General features: G+C 33.8%; 1 protein-coding gene across 1 annotated transcript in view; it reads right to left on the bottom strand.

Moving 5' to 3' along the window:
* LOC140639190 (phospholipid-transporting ATPase ABCA3-like) overlaps positions 1–24641 on the bottom strand; it is a 136316-nt gene that overhangs the window by 6896 nt on the left and 104779 nt on the right. Inside the window, exons 22-27 of the mRNA XM_072837688.1 lie at positions 21516–21694; positions 10018–10143; positions 9603–9797; positions 1994–2181; positions 1224–1394; positions 548–735 (exon numbers count right to left, since the gene is read on the bottom strand). Of these exons, the coding sequence (XP_072693789.1) occupies positions 548–735; positions 1224–1394; positions 1994–2181; positions 9603–9797; positions 10018–10143; positions 21516–21694 (1047 nt within the window). The remainder of the gene's footprint in view (positions 1–547; positions 736–1223; positions 1395–1993; positions 2182–9602; positions 9798–10017; positions 10144–21515; positions 21695–24641) is intronic.

Raw genomic sequence — 24641 nt, 5'->3', positions numbered from 1 at the left:
AGAAAGAAATAGTTGCCATCTCTGATATTATACACCATGTAGGCAGAGAGGTGCTTGTTGAATTTAGCAGCAGAAGCGGAACTAGTTTTGAGAGAAGAGAAAAACTTAGTGGTTCTTGTTTGCATTTCTATACCATATCCTGGTATAGGTATGCATCAAAAGACTAGGGATACATGCTTAGGTGGAGAAGAAGCCTTAAAACTTTGCATGGGTAATATGTGAAAATAATTGAGAATTGTACTAAAAAATATAACTTTAGCAATATAATTTATATTGACAGCACAAATCCAAAGCTGCCTTAATTAAAGGGATACGAGGACTAAGTGAGAACCTTTTTGTATGTATGCTTTGGCTTTTGTTATGTATGCCTTATTATGCTAAGAACCTATAGAAAGAAGGATTCTCAAAAGGAATTCAGTATGGAAGATCAATAAATACCAATAACCCTCAGAAAATAGTTATTGAAGACATAAAACATATGGATGGTGAAATTAAAAAAACACATGATTTAATACATCCCTATAAATGTTAGCTCAATTTAATTTACCTGGGAATGTTAGTGTGATGAAATATTTTAAATCCTCCAGTTTATCCTGTACATCATTCTTGACCTTGACCTTCAGGATGTAAATGTTGCCAAACTTGTTTTTGAGGTGCTGAGGGCTGCCGAGGCACAGGAACTTTCCCTGCACCATGATGGCCAGCCTGGTACAGAAGGCATCACATTCCTCCATTCTAGCAAAACATGATAACATAAAAAGTTCTGTTTTGGAGGACAGTCTATAATTCAAATGGAGCCAGGATTTTGTGACTCTGTTTTCTTTCTTTTTTTTTAATTTATAAATTTATTTTTTATTGGTGTTCAATTTGCCAACATATAGAATAACACCCAGTGCTCATCCCATCAAGTGCCCCCCTCAGTGCCCGTCACCCAGTGTGACTCTGTTTTCAATGTGAAATGGAATTTGCTAATCACAGAGATCATAGTTGGAAAGTGAAAAATTTTCAATTAGTAATAGAGTACAAATCCTCAAACACAACATCTCCTGAAGTTCCTGCTCTTTCCCCACTCTTAATTATTTAACTCAATTGAGGATTTTTGGTCATCTCATTCATTAGGATTGAGGAGGAACTCACACACCTAAGCATATTTATTCTCATTTCTCATTTATACCCACTACAATACTTGCAAATCCTCATTCAAGCCTCCAAATGAGCCACACCTGTGGGAAGTTATAATGATGGCTTTGCCACTTTCACGCGTCCGTGTCACAGCATCCCAGAGCAGGCGTCGGGCTTCAGGGTCCATGCCAGCTGATGGCTCATCCAGCAAAATGACTGAGGACTTTCCCATTAGAGCAATAGCAGTGCTCAGCCTGCGTTTGGTTCCTCCACTTTATGGTCATAGAAGGAGAGAAAATTTAGGGGAAAGAAGTTATACAAACATATCATCAAACATGTAACATGGAATTCCACATTGCTGGTTAGTTGTACTTCAATAAGTTAGCAGACCCAGTACAGGTGTATATATCAATTGATTTTCATTTGAAATGTAGATGAGTGACTTTTATGTAACTGATTTTAGAAGTACATTGTCAGTGGCATTTATTTACTTGTGGTTAGGGTACCATAATTTCCCAAGTATATAAATTTACTATAATTCAAAGAGCATAGATTCCTCCTTTCTTGGGAGACAAAGAGTCTAATGGACACTTGGAAGAATAATGTAATCCCTTTTGATATTTAGAGGCTATAGTTTAAGTAGGAGCTTTAGTTTCATCTCTGCAAAGGAAAGACACGGAACTACATTGATCTGTTTTATTACTATTATCTAAAACCTAACAACCCGTGATACAGTTTTACAATTAGATAATTGTGTGACAGAGGGACTTAACGTGGAGTTGTGCGTATTTATTTCAAACACCAGAAACATAGGAAAGCATCTCAACATTAACAGCAGCATCAAAAAGATCATCATAATGAAACGACTCACCTATAGGTTCCGATAAGCTTGTCAGCATGAGGTTCCAGTTGCATTGAACTCAACCATCTGTTCACATACAGCTGAATCTGGGGCTCAGAAACCCCCCATGATCTGGCATACATGATCATTATTTCCCGGCCAGTCATGTATTCCAGCAATGCATCAGACTGAGGACAATAGCCAACTCTTGACTTCACCTGATAATGAGAATTGCCTTAATAAGGACTCAAGTCATCTATCCCGCTGAGCATCCCTGGATAAGATAGAAGACCACAGTGCTCCAGGCCATGTCTCTAAGAGTCCTACCAAGGATCTTTCTTTTCTAAAGGCTACACAATGATAGCTGCTGGATCTATTGTAAAATGCTGGAATGACAGGTTCCTCAACTCGGCTTTAATGATCTTAAGAATGAAAGATTAAAATAAAATCCCAGAGTCCACAGAATTTGGAGGACTATTAGAATATGAGATTCTGCCCTCATTAATAAGAAACTCTAAAGGGCATGACCACCATGGAAATTTTTGCATTGCACAACCTGTGCAGCCGTGTGTAGATCTTGTTTCACAGTAAGGCTGAACCAGAAGCAAAGCCTTTCCCCACTCCCACAAACAGAAGAATGCAATGAGTGTTGCTTTGCCAATAACCAAACCTTTTATGGATTTGCTTTCAGATGCACATAGATGAGAGAAAAAGATAACATTATTTTATTAAAATTCATTAAAATTAAAAATAATTAAAATTATTCTAAATAATTAAAATTCATACCTTTTTCTTTGAGATTTTATTAATTAATTTACAATAATCTCAGACCATTTACACCCCTAGTCTCTTGGCAGAAATCAAAACAAACCCTTTCTTCTATTCTAGATATAAAATTATTCTCCCATATAATTTTGAAAGTAAATGAGCTGCATACAACCACAACTCAGTGAACAAAGAAAAAAGATACCATGAATGCCATCAGTAGAAACAATACTCACCTGAAACATAATTGAAGTGACTTCAGATATTGGGATTATCAGATCAGATACGCAAGTGTGATTGTGCTTATTATGTTCAAATAAATTTTAAAAACTCAAAAACGTATTCATGAAAAAAAAATGAAGCTGGAGGTATCACAATTCCAGATTCCAAGCTGTACTACAAAGCTGTAGTAATCAAAATAGTATGGTACTGGCACAAATATAGACACATATATCAATGCAACAGCATAGAAAGCCCATAATTATATGGTCAATTAATCTTTGACAAAAGAGGCAAGAATATTCAATGGGACAAAAACAGTCTCCAGTCTCTTCAACAAATGGTGTTGGGAAAACTGGGCATCCACATGTAAAAGAATGAAACTCGACTACTTCCTTTCACCATACACAAAAATTTAAAAAAATGGATTAAAGACTTAATGTGAGACGTGAAACAATAAAAATCCTAGAAGAGAACACGGCAGTAATTCCTCTGCTTTGGCCATAGAATATTTTTCTAGATATGTCTCTTGAGACAGGGGAAATAAAAGCAAAAATAAGCTATTTTGCTTTTATTTTCAAAATTGAAAGCTTCTGCACAATGAAGGAAACATCAACAAAACTAAAAGACTGCCTACTGAATGGGAGAAAATATTTGCAAATGACATATACAATAAAGATTTAGTATCCAAAATATGTAAAGAACTTATAAAACTCAACACCCCAAAACCAAATAATCCAATTTAAAAATGGGTAGAAGACATGAACAGGCATTTCTTCAAAGAAAACGGCCAAAAGACACATGAAAAGATGCTCAATATCGCTTATTATCAGGGAAATGTAAATCAAAACTACAGTAAGATATCACCTCATACCCGTCAGGATGGCTTAAAATCAACAACACAAGAAACAACAGGTGTTGGTGAGGGTGTGGAGAAAGGAAAACCTCCTGCACTGTTGGTAGGATTGGAAACTGTTATAGTCACTCTGGAAAACAGTATGGAGGTTCCTCAAAAAATTAAAAGTAGAACTACCCTATTATTCAGTTAATTCTACTACTACTACTACAGTTATTTATAGAAAAACATTATTCAAATGGATAAATGCACCCCAATGTTCATTTTTTTCACCCCAATGTTCATTGTAGCATTCTTTACAATAGCCAAATTATGAAAGCAGCCCAAGTGTCTATTGATTTATGAATATATATATATATATATATATATATATATAAAGATTACTCAACCATAAAAAGAATGAAATCTTGCCATTTGCAAAAACATGGATGGATCTAGAGAGTATAATGCTAAGTGAAATAAGTCACAGAAAAACAAATACCATATGATTTCACTCCATTTGCAGAAGTTAAGAAACAAACAGACAAAGGGGAAAAGAAGGAGAGAGACAAACCAAGAAACAGACTCTTAACTATAGAGGACAAACTGATGATTATCAGAGGGGAGGTGGGTGGAGGATGAGTGAAATAGGTGATAGAGGTGAGAAGTACACTTATCATGATGAACACTGAGTAATGTATGGAATTGTTTTTTTTTTTTTTTAATTTATTTTTTTATTGGTGTTCAATTTACTAACATACAGAATAACACCCAGTGCCCGTCACCCATTCACTCCCACCCCCCGCCCTCCTCCCCTTCTACCACCCCTAGTTCGTTTCCCAGAGTTAGCAGTCTTTATGTTCTGTCTCCCTTTCTGATATTTCCCACACATTTCTTCTCCCTTCCCTTATTTTCCCTTTCACTATTATTTATATTCCCCAAATGAATGAGAACATATAATGTTTGTCCTTCTCTGACTGACTTACTTCACTCAGCATAATACCCTCCAGTTCCATCCACGTTGGAATTGTTGAATCACTATATTGTTCACCTGAAACTAATATACTGTATGCTGACCATACTGGAATTAAAATTAAAAATATCTTTATGAAAAAGAAAAGTATAAAGTCACCTGGATATTTTGGGAATGAACTATATATAATGTCTAAATATTAAAAATGAGTAAGTAAGTAAATAAATAAATAAAGCATATTACAAGCTTTGTGGATGCATTTGATAGCAATTTAATGACAATGGAAGAAATTATCCTGGAGATTAGGTAATATGAAAGTATCTAGGATGCAGCACAAAAATTAAAAATGGGGAAGTGAGAAAATGAGAGATATGGATAGATTGGAACTATCTGGATAGCTGAAGTTGGAGGAGAGAAAGAAAGAACAGGAGAAATATTTGAAGAAATCATAAGTTAAAATGACCCAGAACTAATTAAAGACACCAACTGATTAATCGAGGTATGTCAAGTCCATTCCAAGAAGGACAAAATTTTAAAATACTCAGATCTAACTATTTCATAATGAAGCATATATATAACAAAGAGAAAATTTAAAAGGTAACTACAGAGAAAATAAATATTATCTATAAAGGAGTATCAGACTGAGCTAATTTCTCAAAAGTAGTGATGTAAACTAGATGATAGTGAAACAACAGATGAATTTGCTAAAGAAAAATAATGGCAAACCTTAAATTCTATACAGTGAAAATATCTTTTTGCCAATTAGGGTAAATAAGAGGCATTTACAGGTAAAAACAAAACATGAATAAGAAAGTTTGCCTGTGAGTTTCAGATTGAGAATCTGCAACTACCATTTCTATTCCATGCTGAGGAGAGGTTTTAGCCATTGCAATAAGGCAAAGGAAAAAAGCATATGATTAGAAAGGAAAATAAGCCCTCGTTATCTGCAGCAGTCATGATTTAAAAGTAAAAATTTCAATATAATTTATAGATAAATATTAGAATTAAGAGAATTTGGTAATTTTGTTGATTAGAAGTTCAATATTTAAAAATCAATTGCACTCAGTGTGTCTGGGTGGCTCGGTTGGTTAAGCACTGGGCTCTTGATTTGGGCTGAGGTCATGAATCTCAGGGTCCTGGGATCCAGGCCCATATCTGGCTCTGTGTTTTGTGGGGAGTCTGCTTCTGCCCCTCTCTCTCTGCCCCTCCCTCTGCTCACACACACACACTCTCTAAAATAAATAAGTAAATCATTTTTAAAAATCAGTTGCACTCAATAGACCATCAGCAAATAATAAAATATAAAATCAATTAATTTAATATGAAAACAATATGTATAGAAATAAATTGCACAGTCTTATTGTTTCTTGATCTTATATCCAAACAAGCTGAATTCTAAGTAGTGTATTATCTCTGTAAAACTTTAAAACCATTAGTTTGAGAGATTTAATGAGACCCAATACATGGAAACATATGTTCACTATAAATATGTCAATATTCTGGAATCCCACTTAAAATCCCAGCATTTTTATGTAAAAATAAGATAATTCCTCAATTCATCTATAATTTAAATTTTTTAATCAAAAAAATAATTAATCTGAGAGAGAGAGTGAGCATGAGCAGGGGGAGGGGCAGAGAGAGAGGGTGAGAGAAAATTCTCAAGCAGAGTCCCCACTGAGCATAGAGCCCGATACAGGGCTCTATCCTAGGATCCTGATGTCAAATCTTGGTCAAAATCAGGAGTTGGATGCTTAACTTACTGATCCACTCAGGGGGCCCCTCAGCAGAAACTTTTGAGGCTAGAAGGTGGTGGAATGATATATTTAAAGTGGAAAAAAAACCATCATCCAAGAATTCTATACCAACAAAACTATCCTTCAAAAATAAGGAGAAATAAATTCCTCAATAAATAAAAGATGAGGGAGATTTTTACCATCAGATCCACCCTACAGTAAATGCTAAAAACAATCCTTTACATTGAAATTAAAGGATACTAGGAAGTAAATTGAAGCCATGTGAAGAGATAAAGATCTCTGATAAAGCAAAGGACAGTGGCACATATAAAAACTAGAATTATTATAATTTTGATCAATGACTATTTATTATATACAGTATTGAAAAGGCAAATGCATAAAATAATATTTAATGGTACACAAAGTATAAAGATGTAATTTGTGACAACAGTGACAAAGTGTAGACATGGGGACAGAGGTGTATAGAAGTAGAGTTTTGTGCATGATTGAATTTCAGTTGCTATCAATTCAAAAGAGATTGTTACAACTTTAGGATGTTAGATGAAATCCCAATGGTAATCACAAAGAAAATATCTGTATAATATACACAAAAAGAAATAAATTGTACCAAAACATGAAACTACCAAAAAAAATCAACTAAACACAATGTAAGGCAGTAATAGAGGAAATTAGGGACAAAAAATGTAGATAGGAGATATAGAAAACAAGAAATGGCAAAAGTCTTTCTCTATTAGTAATTACATTATTTTTTTTAAAAGATTGTATTTATCTATTAGAGAGACAGAGCACAAGTTGGGGGGAGGAGCAAAAAGAGAGGGAGAAGCAGACTCCCCTGGTGAGCGGGGAGCCCAACACAGAGCTCGATCTCAGGACCTAGGATCATGACCTCATCAGACAAAGGCAGACACCTAACTAACTGAGTCACCCTGGTGCACCTCAATCAGTAGTTACTTTAAATGTAAATGGATTTAATTCCCCAATCAAAAGGCATATATTGGCAAAATGAATTAAAAACAAACAAACAAACGTGATCCAAATATATACTATCTAGTCAGAGACTCACTTGTGTTTAAGGACACAAATAGGTTAAGAGTTAAAAAGGACAGGAAAAAAATTTCATGCAAATAGTGCCTGAAAGAGCTGGATGGCTATAATATTATCAGACAAAATAGACCTAAAGTCAATAACTATGACAGGGACAAATACAATATTATATATCAATGAAAGGATTGATTTGCCATGAAGATATAACAGTTATACACATCTATGCTCCAAATATCAGAGCTCCAATGTATATAAAGAAAACAACAATAGACTTGAAGGGAGATAAACAACTAAAAATATGAGTTAGAGACTTCAATACCCCATTTTTACTTATTTTCTTTAAATTTTATTATTGAAATGGAGTTGACATACAACATTAGTTTACAATATCGTGATTCAATTCTGTGTATTATGCAATGCTCACCATGATAAGTGTAGTTGCCATCTGTCACTAAACAATGTAATTAGAATATTATTGACTATATCCCCTTTTGCTGTATTTATCATCCCCATGGCTTATTTATTTTATAATTGGAAGTTTGTACCTCTTAATCCCCTTCACCTATCCCCTTCCTTCTTGGAAACTCCCAGTTCGTTCTGTGTATCTAGAATCTGTTTCTGTTTTTGTTTGTTTGCTTTTTAGAATCCACCTATAAGTAAAATCACATGGTATTTGTCTTTTATCTTTTTTAAATTGTCTGACTTCTTTCACTTAGCATAATACCATCTCGGTCCACCCATGTTGTTGAAAATAGCAAGGTACCATTCTTTATTATGGCTAAGTGATATTTCATTGTATATACCACATCTTTTTTATCCCTTCATCTATCATTGGACACTTAGACTGCTTCCATATCTTGCCTAATGTAAATAATTCTGCAATAAACATAGGGGTGCATATATCTTTTTGAATTAACATTTTTCTTTTCTTTCTTTTTTTTGCATTTTTATTTTTTTGTTTAAATACATAGTAGTGAAATTTCTAGATTGTTTTATATTTATATTTTTAATTTTTTGAAGTACTTTCATACTGCCTGCTGGGAATTTTAGAATCTCTGACCCCAAGAACCATCTGGAAGAACCCATTCACCTCCTATCATCATGCTTCACTTCTTCCTCTATTTCATTTTTTTCCCTTCTAGTATAAATGTGATAAATCTGTTTAATGTATAAAATATCTCCTGTCTCAGTCTCACAGCTTAGGGTGAATTCTAATGCTTCCCTTTCCTTCAAAGCCAACTTTATTCAAAGTTTAACCCAAATTCTTAGCTTCACCTCTGTTACTAGGATACTGTTCATCCTAGAGCATGCAGGCTCCCACAACCCCATCTTCCTTATGTCATAATGACAATGTCCTATGAATTAAAGAAGAAAGAAATGCACCATTTAGGCTCCCATTACTACCACTCAACTGACCACAGTACAATAGTTCTTGCTAACAGCATCAGTGAAATTCTAGTTGCTAAATCCAATATACACTATTTAGGCTTTACATCCACTTGAGATTTCCTAGAAGCTGACACCACTAACCATTTTTTTCTTCTTGAATTTTTCTTCCTACTTAGCTTTTCCCAAGGTTATGCAGTCTCTTCCTGGTTGCATGTGCACACAATGACTGGTTGGTTCAGGTATACAAAAGACAGGTACCTTGCCTTGATTTGGGACAACTCTGGAAGGCCATCCTGCTCCAGAACTTTAAGGTACATGAAAACCTCAGTTACAAGTGAATTGCAATTATAAGTGAAATGCTTCTTCTGCCCAGACTTTCCTTCCTTACAGCACCTTGTCTGGCATATGTTAGATGTACTGTGAGACAACTTGCCTTTTACTCTAGTGGTTTCAAAGAACACAAAAGATAATCTTGTCTAAAATTCTTGTTGCCTATCTCCTCAAAAGCTTATGTCTCTCCCCAGAACCTACTGAGTCAACAGTATCAATATCAATGTCAATGTCTATCATGATTGCCATTTATTATCTTCAACACCTGCCTGTTACCTGTACCCCCAAGGCACCAAGCTTCTCATATCTTAGATTGCAATAGTGTCTTACCTTTTGGAGGCTTTTAGTGATGCTAAAGTGCTCAATGAACACATCCCCAGTGGTAACAGTCTCTTCTCCAGTCAAAATTTTGAAGGTAGTGGTTTTTCCAGCTCCATTGAATCCAAGCAATCCAAAGCACTCTCCCCTTTGAATTGTAACAGAGATATTTTTCACAGCCAGAACAACTGGATACTTAAAATATATCTAAAAAAATCCAGAAAACACAATGTAGCAAAGAGTATTTGAAGATCAAATAAATAAATACCTCAGACTGCTGTGGCCACTATTTTAGAAAGTTTCACAAGAATTCTTCTATTTCACTGGAAAAATACATATTGATTCTGAAGAACCACAGTTAATGGACACCAATGACAAGTTCTTAGGGATAAATAAAGCCAGTATATTGGCCAGTGAATGATGTTACCTTTGTGAGTTCCTTAATAAGCACTGTGGAATCCAATTCCTTCTGAGGCTGCCCCAGGATTCTCTGTCTTTCATTTTGTACATCTTCATCATCAGATTCTCCAGATAGTTCCTTGGACACTTTTCTCTATATTTTCAAAACAAGAATCATAAAAGTGAATGCTCTTTAGGTGTCTGGTCTACAGTGGGTGGTTTCATGAAAGCTAAACTGTGGAATAATCTCAAAGACATTAAAAAAGAATATTCTAGTCATTCCATGAAGTATTTGAATATCACCTCAGCATCATGTACAACTTGACTAAATTTTGAATAATAAATAGTTCATTAAAAGAATGATGGTAGAGATCAAGGGGGAAGAAAAAGTCATTCGACATAGTAGAAAGTTTGTGAATTAACATGCCACAATGTGTACTTTAAATCTTTAAAAGATGGAACTTATTTTTTAAAGTTTTTTTTAAAATTCCAGTTACCATACACTGTAATATTAATTTCAGATGTACAATATAGTGATTCAATACTTCCATTCAACACTTGCTGCTCATCACAAGTGCACTCCTTAATCCCTATCACTCATCCCCCCACATCCCCTCTGATAACCATCAGTTTGTTCTCTATAGTTCAGAGTCTGTTTCTTAGTTTGTCTCTTTCTCTACACCCCCAATTCATCATTTTGTTCTTTAAATTTCACATATGAGCGAAATCATATGCTATTTGCTTAAAAGACAGAATCTAAAACATTCAGGGAAATAGCTTTTGTCACTTGGATCTTGTGAAGGAAATCATCCCAAGAGCTTAGGGAAACTCTAAAAAACAGTCATGAATACTTAATCATAAATAACTTTTTTTAAGATCAATAAGGAATAGAAGCCAAGAAAATCAGCAAGGCTTAACTAGATTTTTCCTAAGAAACTCATTGGCTTATACTTTCAAGATAAATATTACAAGATAATATTGTTCTTTATTACTCTTAATTAGACCAAATAGCTTTGGGAAACTGATCTCAAGATGGCAGAACAGAAATTTGGCATAATTTTGAAAACTGTTTTGTCCAATCAATTCAGAACACATTGGTTTTTATTTCCACAAATTAAAACATTTGGATTCCATAGTGTGTGGTTTTTCTAGAATCGGATGCCTCAGGAAAAACTGCAGCTACAGCTGAGATCAATCAAATGTGATTTATTACAATTAAAGTCCGTTAAACACTGAAAGGCTAAAGAATAACTTTCTTTTATGAAGAAAAGGGAAAAATGAGTAGGACTTCATCTTGAAGTACTTTAACACTACCAGAATGGCAATGTGAGGAGATCTGTGGACCTGTACCCTAGTGAAAGTGGTAAAATCATCTAAATAATAATTGTGTAAAGGCTTTGGAAATTTTCCTATGGGCATATAGCAAATGAAGAGGCATTTATTCAATAAATATACTAAACTTGGTAAAAATAGTGAAATCCCGTGACATTGGATCATAACTCACTCCTTCTCTCTCTTCTTGTTGCTCAGAAAAGAACTTCACTTCAGGCAGGTGCAGCCAAGAATACAAAGCTCCCTCTTCCCTACCCTTTACAACTGAGGGCTCAGGTAAATTCTTGGGGGAGAAAGAATGTAAGCATTTCACATTTTGCAGAGGCAAAGTTCTGGGTGAGTGTAATTGAGAATTTGGGGTTCCCTTCTCCCACCTATTCTCTATACAGAAAGTGGAGGATCTTCTACCTGGGGTGTAGTATGATATATTGAACTCGAGTTCATTCTTGGGATGAAGTCTTCATGCTGAGAGGGATAAGCTAAGAAGAGTAGAATCTACTGTTTCCCAATGAGCACCCAGCTTCTGAAATAGTGTTATCACTCAAGAAAGAAGCACACCACCATCTCTGCCCTCAACTTTGGAGTGATGGCCCAGAAATTTTACCCAGGGGTAGAGTTAGACTGTAAAACAGAGAGCTCATATGTTCTCCTCTATAGAATTATCTTTATTTGAAACAGTATAGGGAAGTTCAAGCCTAAAGATTGTCTCAAAACAATGGAAGTTTTTATTTAAAACAGTTACAAAATGACTGGTAGCTTCATTGGAGATATAAATAGGCTAGCTACCTTTATTAGAAAGAACCAGGGAAAGACATAGCTATGAAGAGCCCTCCTAGGGTGAAACTAATCTTTAACACTAACCTCAAACTATTTCTGCAAAGAAGTTCTTATTTATTTATTTATTTATTTATTTATTTATTTATTTATTTATTTTATGATAGGCACACAGTGAGAGAGAGAGAGAGAGGCAGAGACACAGGCAGAGGGAGAAGCAGGCTCCATGCACCGGGAGCCCGACGTGGGATTCGATCCCGGGTCTCCAGGATCGCGCCCTAGGCCAAAGGCAGGCGCCAAACCGCTGCGCCACGCAGGGATCCCAGAAGTTCATATTTAATGGTTACCTCAATGGAGCAACTTATGTGTTAGGACATTGATGACAGAAATACAAAAATCAGCCAGCTGTTAGTAGAGCTTAACAGTTGGGTTGGACATGGAAAGAGACAAAAAGAGACCTTCAAACCACGTCATTCCATGCTCATGCCTCCATGTCCAGGTCTGCATCCTCTGAAGAACAATACCAGAGGCTTCACACTACAAGGAAAATAGATTTCACAGAAACATCCCAGCCAGTTAAATAAACTAGCAAACAAGAAAAGTTCCCTGGGAAAGGGTGATACCCACAGAACCAATATGTATTTAATATACCCAGAGTTTAGCAAAAAATTATGATATAGAAGAAACAGGAAACTGTGTTCCATACAAAGGAAAAAGATCTAGGAATAGGAACTGCCTTTGAAAATGACCAGATGTCAGATTTAATAAACAAAGACTTAGACTTAGACTTTAGACTTCAAAGTAGTCATTATAACTATTTTCAAATTAAAGGAAACCATGTTTTAAGGAGTAGAGGGAGGTACGATGATAGTGTTTTATCAACTAAAGATTACCAATAACAAGATAGAAATTATAAAAGAAAGAATTCAATGAAAGTTCAGGAGTTGAAAAGTATAATAACTAAAATGAAAAACTCACTAGAAGAACTCAATAATAAATTTGAACTGGCAGGAAAAAATAATTAGAAAAGTAAATAGATACAAAGGGAGTATTAAACCTGAAGAATGGAGAGAAAAACAATCAAGAAAAATGAACAAAGCCTTAGAGAAATGTGAGATACCACTTAGTGCATCAATATATGCATAATGAGAATGTCAAATGGAAAAAAGAGAAGCAGAAAAATATTAAAAGAAATGGTGGAACTTCCCAAGTTTCATGAAAAACATTAATCTACACATCCATAGCTTAGTGAATACCAAGTATGATAAACACAAATAGATCTGTACACAGACATAGAAAAAATGCTGACTGCCAAAAGCAAGGAGAAAATCTTAAATCAGCAAGAGGTAAACACTTTTCACTTATAAGAGATTTTCTAACAAGAGTAACACCTGACTTTTTATAAAAAACAGTGGAGAGTTATATCAGCAAGATGATGGATTAGGTAGGCTCAGTGCTTGCCTCATCCCCCCACCAAGGCAATGATTTAACAAATATTCACAGAGAAAATAACCCTGGGAGAGCTCTGGAGTACAATTAAGAGGCTGCAGCAACCTGGTGGAGTAAAAAATCCAGGCATGGCCATATAGAAGAGTAGAGAATGCATTTTACCCACATCAACCCATTCCTCAGCTTAGCACACCTTGGTACCAAGAAGAATCTCTTTGTTCACAACCTCCCTCCTTGAGAGAAAAGTAGAGCAAGAAGGTCCCAGCAGCCATTGTTATTAGTAACCGCAGCCCTTACTGCTGCTAAGAGACACTAAAGCCTTCAGTGTCAAAGATGTTTGCAGTCTTCAATAATGCTAAACTCAGCTGATGGAACAGTCCAGAGCTTAAGCTACTATTCACCCCAACACCCTGAGCCAGAGATACTGCTGTACCCCAGTGAAATCAGAACCAGAGATGCCATACCCCACCCACCTGGTGCCCTCACACTCACACATAGGTAAAGATCTTTCCCCACCTAAGTCAGTCTATAAAGTTTAGAAGAGGTGACTGTTCCTAAATGCACAGACATATATACAAGGCTACAAGGAACACACGCAAAAAATATCAAGGAACAACAACAAAATTTTGAACACAAAATATGACACCACTAAAGGATCACAATGAACTTCATGTAACTTATCCCAAAGAAATGTAGATTTAAAAATTACCTGACAAAATAATTCAAAATAATTGTTTTAAAGAAGTTCAGTGAGCTATAAGAGAACACAAATAGACAATTTAATGAAATTAGGAAACAACATATGAATAAAGGAGTTCAAAAGGAGATAAAATCATAAGAAAGCACCCCGATGTTTCTAGCAGCAATGGCCACTATAGCCAAACTGTGGAAGGAGCCTCGGTGTCCAACGAAAGATGAATGGATAAAGAAGATGTGGTTTATGTATACAATGGAATATTACTCAGCTATTAGAAATGACAAATACCCACCATTTGCTTCAACGTGGATGGAACTGGAGGGTATTATGCTGAGTGAAGTAAGTCAGTCGGAGAAGGACAAACATTATATGTTCTCATTCATTTGGGGAATATAAATAATAGTGAAAGGGAAAATAAGGGAAGGGAGAAGAAATGTGTGGGAAATATCAGAAAGGGAGACAGAACGTAAAGACTGCTAACTCTGGGAAACGAACTAGGGGTGGTAGAAGGGGAGGAGGGCGGGGGGTGGGAGTGAATGGGTGACGGGCACTGGGTATTATTCTGTATGTTAGTAAATTGAACACCAATAAAAAAAAAAAAAAGAAAGAGAACTAATAAATGAATTCAGTGAAGTTTCAGTTTACAAAATCAATGTTTAAAAACCCATTGCATTTCTACACACAATAATGATCTATCAGAAAGAAAAATTAAGAAAACAATCCCATTTATAATTGTGTCAGAAAGAATAAAATACCTTGGAATAAATTTAACCGTGAAGGTGAAATTCCTGTACACTGAGAACTAAAAGACAATGAAAGAAATTGAAAAAGACTTGAATAATGGAAAAAATATTATGTGCACATGGTTTGGAAAAGTTTATATTGCTAAAACCAAGAGGCTCAATCTAATCAATTAGTAGCAGAGATGCATTTGAATCATAAAAATACTGCTAATCTAAAAAAAAGACATGAAACGAAAAAATAAAGTATAGATATGAAAGAAAATAAATAGCAAGTTGATAAATTTAAACCCAACCATATAACAAATTACATTAAGAATAAAGTCTAAAAAAAAGAATAGCCTAAATTCGATTAAAATATAGAGATTGTCAGATTGAATAAAAAACAAAACAAAGTGAACTATGCTATCTATAAGGAACTCATATCAAATATAGTAATATACAGAGGTTAAAGGTCAAATGACAAAAAACATACATCATGCAAATTATATGAAAAAATTGGCAGAGTAATATCAGACAAAGTATATTACGGAACAAGGAATATCAACAGAAATTTTTGAAAAGGCAGTTACATAATGATAAAGGGTCAATTAATCAAAAGGACATAAAAATATTAAGTGCAGGTGCACCTAAAATTTAGACTCTAAACAGAGAAGGCCCAACCCCCCCCCCAAAAAAAAAGAAAAAAGAAAAAGAGGAGAAATAGACAAATTCACTGCCATCCATCCTTAGAGTCTTTAACGCTAATCTCTTGAAAACTGGCACAACAGGTTAATGAAAAAAGAAACAGTAAAATGTAGAAAAGTTGAACAACATTATTAAACAACTTTATCTAGTTCACAGTTAAAAAACACTGCATACAATAGGAGCAGAATATGCGTTCTTTCAAGTAAAGGAACATTTGCCAAGATAGGGCATGTTCTGGGCCATGAAACAAGTTTTCATAAATTTATGAAGACAGAAGAATATGTACTCCAGCAACAAATATCTGTAAAATATTGAAATAGTTAGAAATTAAACAACACACTTTATAAATAACTCATGCACCAAGAAAGGAATCACAAAAGATATTAGGAAATGTTTTGAAGAGAATGAAAACATGGTATGTCAAAATTTATGAGATGCACCTAAAGCAGTGATAGGGAGATATTTATATCATCAAATATTTATATTAAAAAGAATAGTCTTGAAAAGGAAAAAGTCTCATTGATCCAACTTCTACTAGAAAAAAAACAGAAATAAAAATAAAATAAAAATAAATAAAATAATACAAGTAAATCTCTAATAAGCAGAAAGAGGTAATAATGGCATGAGCTAATACAGTGATATTGGAAATAGAAATAATAGAAGGAAAAAAATCAATGAACCCAAAAGTGGGTTATTTAAAATATCTATAAAATTCAATAAATTTTAGCTTAACTGATCAATAAAAAAATTACCAATGTGAAGAATGAATAATGGGACATTACCATAGATACTCTGAACCTCAGAAGACTAAGAGAGCTCCTTGCAAAGGAAAATTCCTGATATGACAGAAATATTGTATATTTTGATTATGGTGAGACTGTAATGGTTTCACAACTGTAAATATTTGTCAAAATTCAAAGATGGTAAAACTTAGATGACTAACTTTGAAATGAAAGAAATCATGTCCCAGAGAAAAAGAATATTGAAATACATAATATATGTTGGTGAAGTTACAAAAACTTATGGGCAAAGGAGGGAAAAAAAAACATACTGCCATACAGTCAGGGAAAAAAAGGTAGGCACTCAACCGCTAAGCCACTCAGGCATCCCATAAAATATAATCTTTATTCATAAACAGAAATTGAGGCAAAAACATCCATGCTATTTACTTGCAACTATAAGAACTATAAATGTTATAAGAATTCAATCATGGGAGACCTGTACTTGGAATACTGTAAAACATTGATGAAAAAATTAAAGATGACACAAAAAATTGAAAAGACATTCCATGCCCATTATTTGGAAGAACAAGTATTGTTAAACTGTCTATAGTACCCAGAGCAATCTATGATGCTTACTGTAATTCCTATCAAATAACAACAAATTTTTTTCACAGAACTAGAATAATCCAAATATTTGTACAGTACCACAAAGACCCTGAGTAGTCAAAACCCCAAAGATACAAATGCAATGAAACGCCGGGACACCTGCACCCCGATGTTTCTAGCAGCAATGGCCACTATAGCCAAACTGTGGAAGGAGCCTCGGTGTCCAACGAAAGATGAATGGATAAAGAAGATGTGGTTTATGTATACAATGGAATATTACTCAGCTATTAGAAATGACAAATACCCACCATTTGCTTCAACGTGGATGGAACTGGAGGGTATTATGCTGAGTGAAGTAAGTCAGTCGGAGAAGGACAAACATTATATGTTCTCATTCATTTGGGGAATATAAATAATAGTGAAAGGGAAAATAAGGGAAGGGAGAAGAAATGTGTGGGAAATATCAGAAGGGGAGACAGAACGTAAAGACTGCTAACTCTGGGAAACGAACTAGGGGTGGTAGAAGGGGAGGAGGGCGGGGGGTGGGAGTGAATGGGTGACGGGCACTGGGTGTTATTCTGTATGTTAGTAAATTGAACACCAATAAAAAAAAAAAAAAAAAACAAAGGAAGATAGTGGAAAAAAAAAAAAAAAACAAAATAAAACAAAACTGGATATCACAGTTACAGACTTCATGTTACATTACAAAGCTTGACTAATTAAAACGATATGGTACTGGCACAAAAACAGACACATAGATTGACAGAACAAAATAGAAAACCCCAAAATAAACCCACAGTTACATGGTCAATGAATCTTCAACAAAGGAGGAAACAGGATGCTGGTGATAAATGGCCATGGAGGAAGTGTCAACAAATATGAAAAAGCAAATCCATCCATAACTATACAGACAGTCCATCTGAACTATTCAGCCAATGGAACATTATTCAACCATAAAAAATGGAATCTTGCCATTTGCAACAATATGGATGGAGCTAGAGAGAATAATGCTAAGTATACTAAGTCAGAGAAAGATAAATACCATATGATTTCACTTATATGTGGAATTTGAGAAACAAAACAAAAAAAGAGAAAGAGACAAACCAAGAAACTTTCTCTTAACTATAGAGAAAAAACTGGTGCTTACCAGAAAGGAGGTGGGTGGGGGGAATGAGAAAAATAAGTGAAGGCAATTAAGAGTAAACTTATCATGATGAGCACTGAGTGAGGCATGGAATATTTGAGTCACTATATTGTATACCTGAAACTAATATAACACTGTATTTAACTATACTGGGATTAAAATTAAAAACAATAAAAATAAATATGTACAAACATATGTACAGGAAAATGCAGTAAAATGAATTGCTAGATATTCATCACTTTATCAAACAGCAATAAAATGAACAAGTACTTGGAAAAAAAAGAATAAAATTATGGGAGATGACACTGCCATTCCCTGACCTAGCCTAAGTAAACAATTGTATCTTGATTTATGTTGGATGCTAATGCAGTTTGGAGTGGAGAAGTTAAGGAGAAAGTTGTGCTGCTTTAAGACTGAGTATAAGAAGTGTGCTTCAATTCTGCCTTCCAAATCTCATGTGGACTTCTTTCCTTACCAACTCTAAATTGGGATAATACAGGGAAGGGGATTCCAGCAAATAAGGTTCTGGCTTAGCCAAATTGGCATCATGCCTTGGTAGATCACAGTCAAACTGATGGAAACCAAAGATAATGATAAACTTTTAAAAACAGCCAAAAACAAAACAAAACAAAACAAAACAAAAAAGCAATGCAATACACACAAGAGAAAACAATTTGAGTGATTGGTGTCTTTTCATTTGAATTAAAAGAAGCCAGAAGATAACCAAACGACATGGTAGAGTGCCAAGAAAAAACCCAACTATCAACCTAGGCTTCTAAAGAAAGCAAAGTACACTCCAAGAATGAAGATAAATAAAGATATTTTCAGATAAAAGAAGACTAACATAGTCCTTCTCTAACTAAAATAAATTGTTAAATAAGTTTTCAGTGTAAAGGAAAATCATAACAGAGGGAAACTCATATGTTCAGGAAAGAATGAATAGCAACAGAGATGCTAAATACTAGGTAAGTATAAAATCATTTTCCCTATTGGTTACTTTGAAATGCATAATGTACTAAAGCAAAATATAGTACTATTTTTCATGGTTAATAACATAATGACATATAGAGATGTAAGACATACACCAACTATAGCATTAAAAACAGTGAGGGATAGAAATGGACATTTATGCTTTCACAATTACTACATTTCACAATATGAAATAGACTATGAAAAATTAACTATATATTTTGTAAACCCTGCATCAACCACTAAAGATAAATATAGAAGTAAAGCTAGAGTAAATTGAAAAATTAAAATAGAGTTCCAGAGGTGCCTGGGTGGCTCAACTCATAGGCTTCTGCCTTGGGCTCAGGTCAAGATTCCAGGGTCCTGGGATCAAGACCCAGTCAGGCTCCTGCTCAGCAGGGAGTCTGCTTCTCCCTCTGCTTTTCCCTCTCATTCATCTTGCTTTTTTTCTCTCTCTCTTCCTCTCAAATAAATGAATAAAATCTTTTAAAAAATGAAATAGAATTCCAAATATATTCAATTAATCCAAATTAAGGCAGAAATGGGAAAGCAGTGAGACAAAAACCTGAAGGGGCAAACAGAAGACAAATAATATATGTGGTCGATAGAAATACAAATTTATTAATGAAGGACTAACTGCTCAAATTGAAAAGTCAGAGATTATTAGAATAGACAAAAAGTTAGGACCCAATCACATGCTGTTTACAGCAAGCCACTTTAAATGTAAAGACAGAATTTTGAAAATAAATGTATGTGAAATGACATACCATGAAATAGTACATATAAGAGTGAAGGTGCCACATTAATTTCACAGGAAATAGACTTTAGGACAAAGAATATTAGCAGAGATATATGTCATTACCAGCAATACTCTGATTCAATTAATCAGAAAGACATGTAATAATATTTATTAGCTTAGTGATATTCAAAATGTATTTTTAAAATATGACAGAATTAAAGGGAGAAATAAACCTACAACCAGGATTGGAGATTTTACACTCTTTTCTCAGCAATTGAAAGATAAATCTAACAAAAATATCAGTTAGAAACTAGGTAATATAAACAATCCAATCAACCATCATAACCTAATTGATATTTATAGAAAATTACAACTAACATGCAAAATACACATTTATTTCACATAAACACATCACCAAGATTGATCATATGCTGAGCCATATAGCAATTATCAATTAATTTAAAAGGATTTACTATAGAGTATGTTTTTTTATCACAAAGGAATTAAACTAGAAATCAATAACTATTAATATATCTAGAAACTTGCCAAATATTTTGAAATTTATTTATGGACTTTTAAGTAATCCATACATCAAAAAAAGAAATCATATAGGAAATTTTAAAAATTCTTAAACATTTGAATAATAGTGAAAATATAAGACATCAAATTTTTTTCAGGGTACAGCTAGAGAACTATTCACAGGGAAGTATTTTGCTTTCAATGTTTATATTATTAAAGAAGAAAGACCTAAAACCTGTAGTTTCAGTCTTTCCATAAAGAAACTAGGAGGAAAGTAACCCAAAAGCAAGTAGCAGGAAGAACAAATTTTAAATAAAGACCAAAAATATCAGTGAAAGAGAGAACAGTCAACAAGAAATGAAATTAGTAAACACAAAATTTGGTTCCTTGAAATAATCAATAAAAACAAATGCAGTTTATTGAAGGTAAATTAAACTCGATAAATTTTATTTTAAAAAATATATCTCTGGGGCACCTGGGTGGCTCACTTAGTTGAGCAGCCAACAGTTTCAGCTCAGGTCATGATCTCAGGGTCCTGGGATTGAGCCAGGCCCATGTCAGGCTCCATGCTCTGCACTCAGCAGGGAGTGTGCTTCACTCTTCCTCTGCTCCCTCCCCACCTCATTCTTTCTCTTTCTAAAATAAATAAATAAATCTTTTAAAATCATATATATATATATGATATTTCTGTGAACCCTAGATTTTTCTTCTACCAGTACCTAAGATAGTCATATATAGATAAATGCTTTTCAGGCTTAATGTTCCATTTGCTTGGAGTTTTTTATTTTTACTTTTTTGAGATTTTATTTAGTTATTTACTTGAGAGAGAGTGTGAGTGAAAGCGAGCAAGTGAGGGGAGGAGCAAGAGCCACCCAGGTACCACCCTTTACCCTTCCCACCTTCTTAAAAAGATTTTGTTTGGAATTATCCTTTTTTTTTTTGCATCTAGTATTAGAATTTTTATTGATAAGTCATGACATTTTTATTTCTGATTTACACTTTGTCTAAATTATAAAATAATCATAAATAGCAATGATAATAGAAACTAGAATACAAACAGGTTTTTTTTTTAGAAGTAGATGTGCATTAGGTTCTCAGAATGAGTATAATTGATAATAAAATCTTAAGGCTCATGCTTAATTACTCACCTTCTTGAATGTCTTATAGATACCAAAGTAAACATATTGATTGAAAAATGTTCTTAGCTTCCACAAGGTAGTGTCCAAAAAGAAAAGGAAGAGAAGGTAAATAAAGCCTATGATACTCATTATAATCATGTACTTTCCAATCATTTTCTCTTCCAAAGAATAAACATTCTTTGCAATATCTGAGAATGGCAGAGTGAGAGAAAGAGAAGGAGATTAAGAGAGAGAGAAAGAGAGAGATCTTAATACAGAACACTGACACCATGAACAAGGCCTAAGAAAGCAATAAATAAGAAATAAAGGGGGGAATGAAGTATTAGGCTAAATTGAGAAAAGTAAACTATTTGAAGTGTGAAAAGTGATTATCCTACTACACAAATATCATTTCAACAATGAATTTTGAAGGCTAATTTCATGATTATAATATATAGTAATCAAGTAAGCATATTAATATTAATATATTTATTGATATGGCTATTAACTATTGCATGTTATGAAAAATCTGCCCCAAATCCTTTTAGAAGTGTGAAATCTTAAATTTATAATTAGAAGAAAATATTAAAGTGCAAATACTCTTGCAAAAGATAACACTTTGCTTTTAAAAGGTAAAAATGACCATTAGTGATACTTCTTGAACTTTCTTCAGAAGTTGAGTGAAAAAGTATAGAATTTTGTTATAAGATAATTATATACTTTTCTTCCTTTTAAAAATTTATCTTTTGCATGGTTTTAAATTTACAGAAAAATTACAGACACTAGAGAATTCCAAATATTCTGCATGTGCTCCTTAATTATTAACAGCATACATTGGTATGGCACATGTTATAATAATGAATACATATTATCTTTTTAAAAAATATTTTATTTATTTATTCATGAGAGACAGAGAGAGAGAGAGAGAGAGATAAGCAGAGGGAGAAGCAGGCTCTCTGTGGGGAGGTGGGTAGGGTGGGGAGAGGAGCCTGATGAGGGACTTAATCCCAGGACCCCGAGATCATGACCTGAGCCAAAAGCAGATGCTTAACCACTGAGCCACCCAGGTGCCCCAATAAATATTATCATTAACAAATATCAAATATTACCATTAATTAAAGTCCCTGATTTATTCAGGTTTCCTTTTTAAAAATGTAATGTTCTTTTTTGTTTGTTCTGTGAACCAGTCTAGAATCCTATATTATATGTTGTGGTTGCATTTCCTGAAGTACCTCTTAACTGTGACAGTTTCTCAGATTTTCCTTATCTTTTATAACATTGACAGTTTTGAGGAGTACTGGTCAGGTATTTTGTAGGACTTCGCTCAACTGGGATATGTCTCATGCTTTCCTCTTTTTTCTTCTTTATGATTAGACTGGGATTATGGGTTTTGAGAAGATCACAGAGATAAAGTAAGATTTTTATTTCAAAAACAACAACAACAACAACAACAACAAAAGGTACACACTACCAGTGTGATTTATCACTGTTAATATTGACCTTGATCACTTGGTTGATTTCTAATTAAGTTAACTCTATGGTTTTTATTTTTAATTTTTTTAATTTTTTATTTTTTTATTTTTATTTTTTTACTCTATGGTTTTTAAAAGATTATTTTTTGTTTTTGCTATTTTTATTTTTGTTTTCTTGACATGCTAGCTTTGTATGAATGTTGGCTATCCCTGTGAATTTTCATGAACCATCAAAACAATAATTTTATGCAGTGGTGATGATGAGTTTGGGTTGATTACTTGGTTGCTTAGCTTATGAAAGGATTTCTATTGGCAGAGTGAAACAATTTCTTTAATAAATGTCCTTCTGCTGCTGGTGGTAGTGATGTGGTAGTAATGTGGGTACAGTTTTCTGATTCCCTGATAACTTTTTGTTTTATAGTACCATTCATTATTGCTATATTTTCCTTCTTTTTACATATCATTAACCTTCCAAGGCATAATTCTGTCTTCTAAGTTGTTCTTCTCAGAAGTGGTGCCTTCCCAAGATGAGAATTTTACAAAAGTGATGAGAGATCAGATGCAAGAATTCAGAGAATCTAACCAAGAAAAATACAAACTTTCCAAACACCACTGAAATCCATCCTAATAATGAAAAGAAGACAGGATAACAATAAATGATTTAAGAACCCATCTTATGATGTTAGAAAATTAGTTGTTCAAAATGGAAAATGTGGAAGAAAAATTTTAAAACCCGAGAGATTAATAATTTAAGAAACAAACGTGATATGAAGAATCAATAAACGTGAAAGCTTGTTTTTTGAAAAGACTAATATGATTGATAAGCCTTTGGTAAGATTTATCAAGAAAAAAATATAAGTAGAAAAAATTCAGAATATTATAAATGAAAATGCTAAGTTCGATAGAATTCATAGATTTTAAAAATACCAGAAGATATCATAAACGAATTTATGCCAATGATTTTGAAAATTTAGGTAGAATGAAATGATTCTACAAAACTCTATCAGTTCCTTTCCCCAAATTATTAAAGAGGACACCCAAATAGTTTTATCTTTATTAAGGAAACATGATCAATAATCTCCATGAACATTCAGTTTATTATTTAATTTTTTATGCAAAATAAGCTTATGTAATTTGACAGAATATGTAATTCAGTAAAACAAAGAAGAAAAATCATTTGCCCATCTGAACAGGAGCGTAAGTAAAACTGAACAGTTATTTATGATTAAAAAAAAAAGTTTACTAAACACAGGATGGTGGCAGAGAAACTCCCTTAATCCAGGAAACTAAGATCCCTTTGAATCTCAGTTCTGGCTCATAAAAGCTGTGTGAAATAGGGCACATAGTTTCAGTGAAGATGTTTTCTCTGAAGCTGGAATGAAACTAGATGTCTGCTATCACCACTTTGATTAAATCCAAACTATTTGTCCTGACAAAGCAGTATGTAGTGTCCTTATTGGCAGCCTGCTTAAAATGTACCTATTGAAAATAAGAAATCATCTACTCACAAATTATTAAAGTTAATAAAATAAATAATTTAGCAAGTTCAGTATACAAAACGATCTTTCAACTTTCTTTGTATCAGCAAGAAACAAAAAAATGACACTTCAAAAAGTGATACTATTTATAATAGCATCAAAAGATATGTAGGAATAAAGTTAGTAACGTATCTGTAATACTTGTA

Source organism: Canis lupus, chromosome 8 (assembly GCF_048164855.1).
Source record: "Canis lupus baileyi chromosome 8, mCanLup2.hap1, whole genome shotgun sequence".
In the NCBI taxonomy this organism is placed as follows: Eukaryota; Metazoa; Chordata; class Mammalia; order Carnivora; family Canidae; genus Canis; species Canis lupus.
The sequence above is the reverse complement of the archived record's forward strand: the minus strand, read 5'-3'. Positions and strand labels throughout refer to the sequence as shown.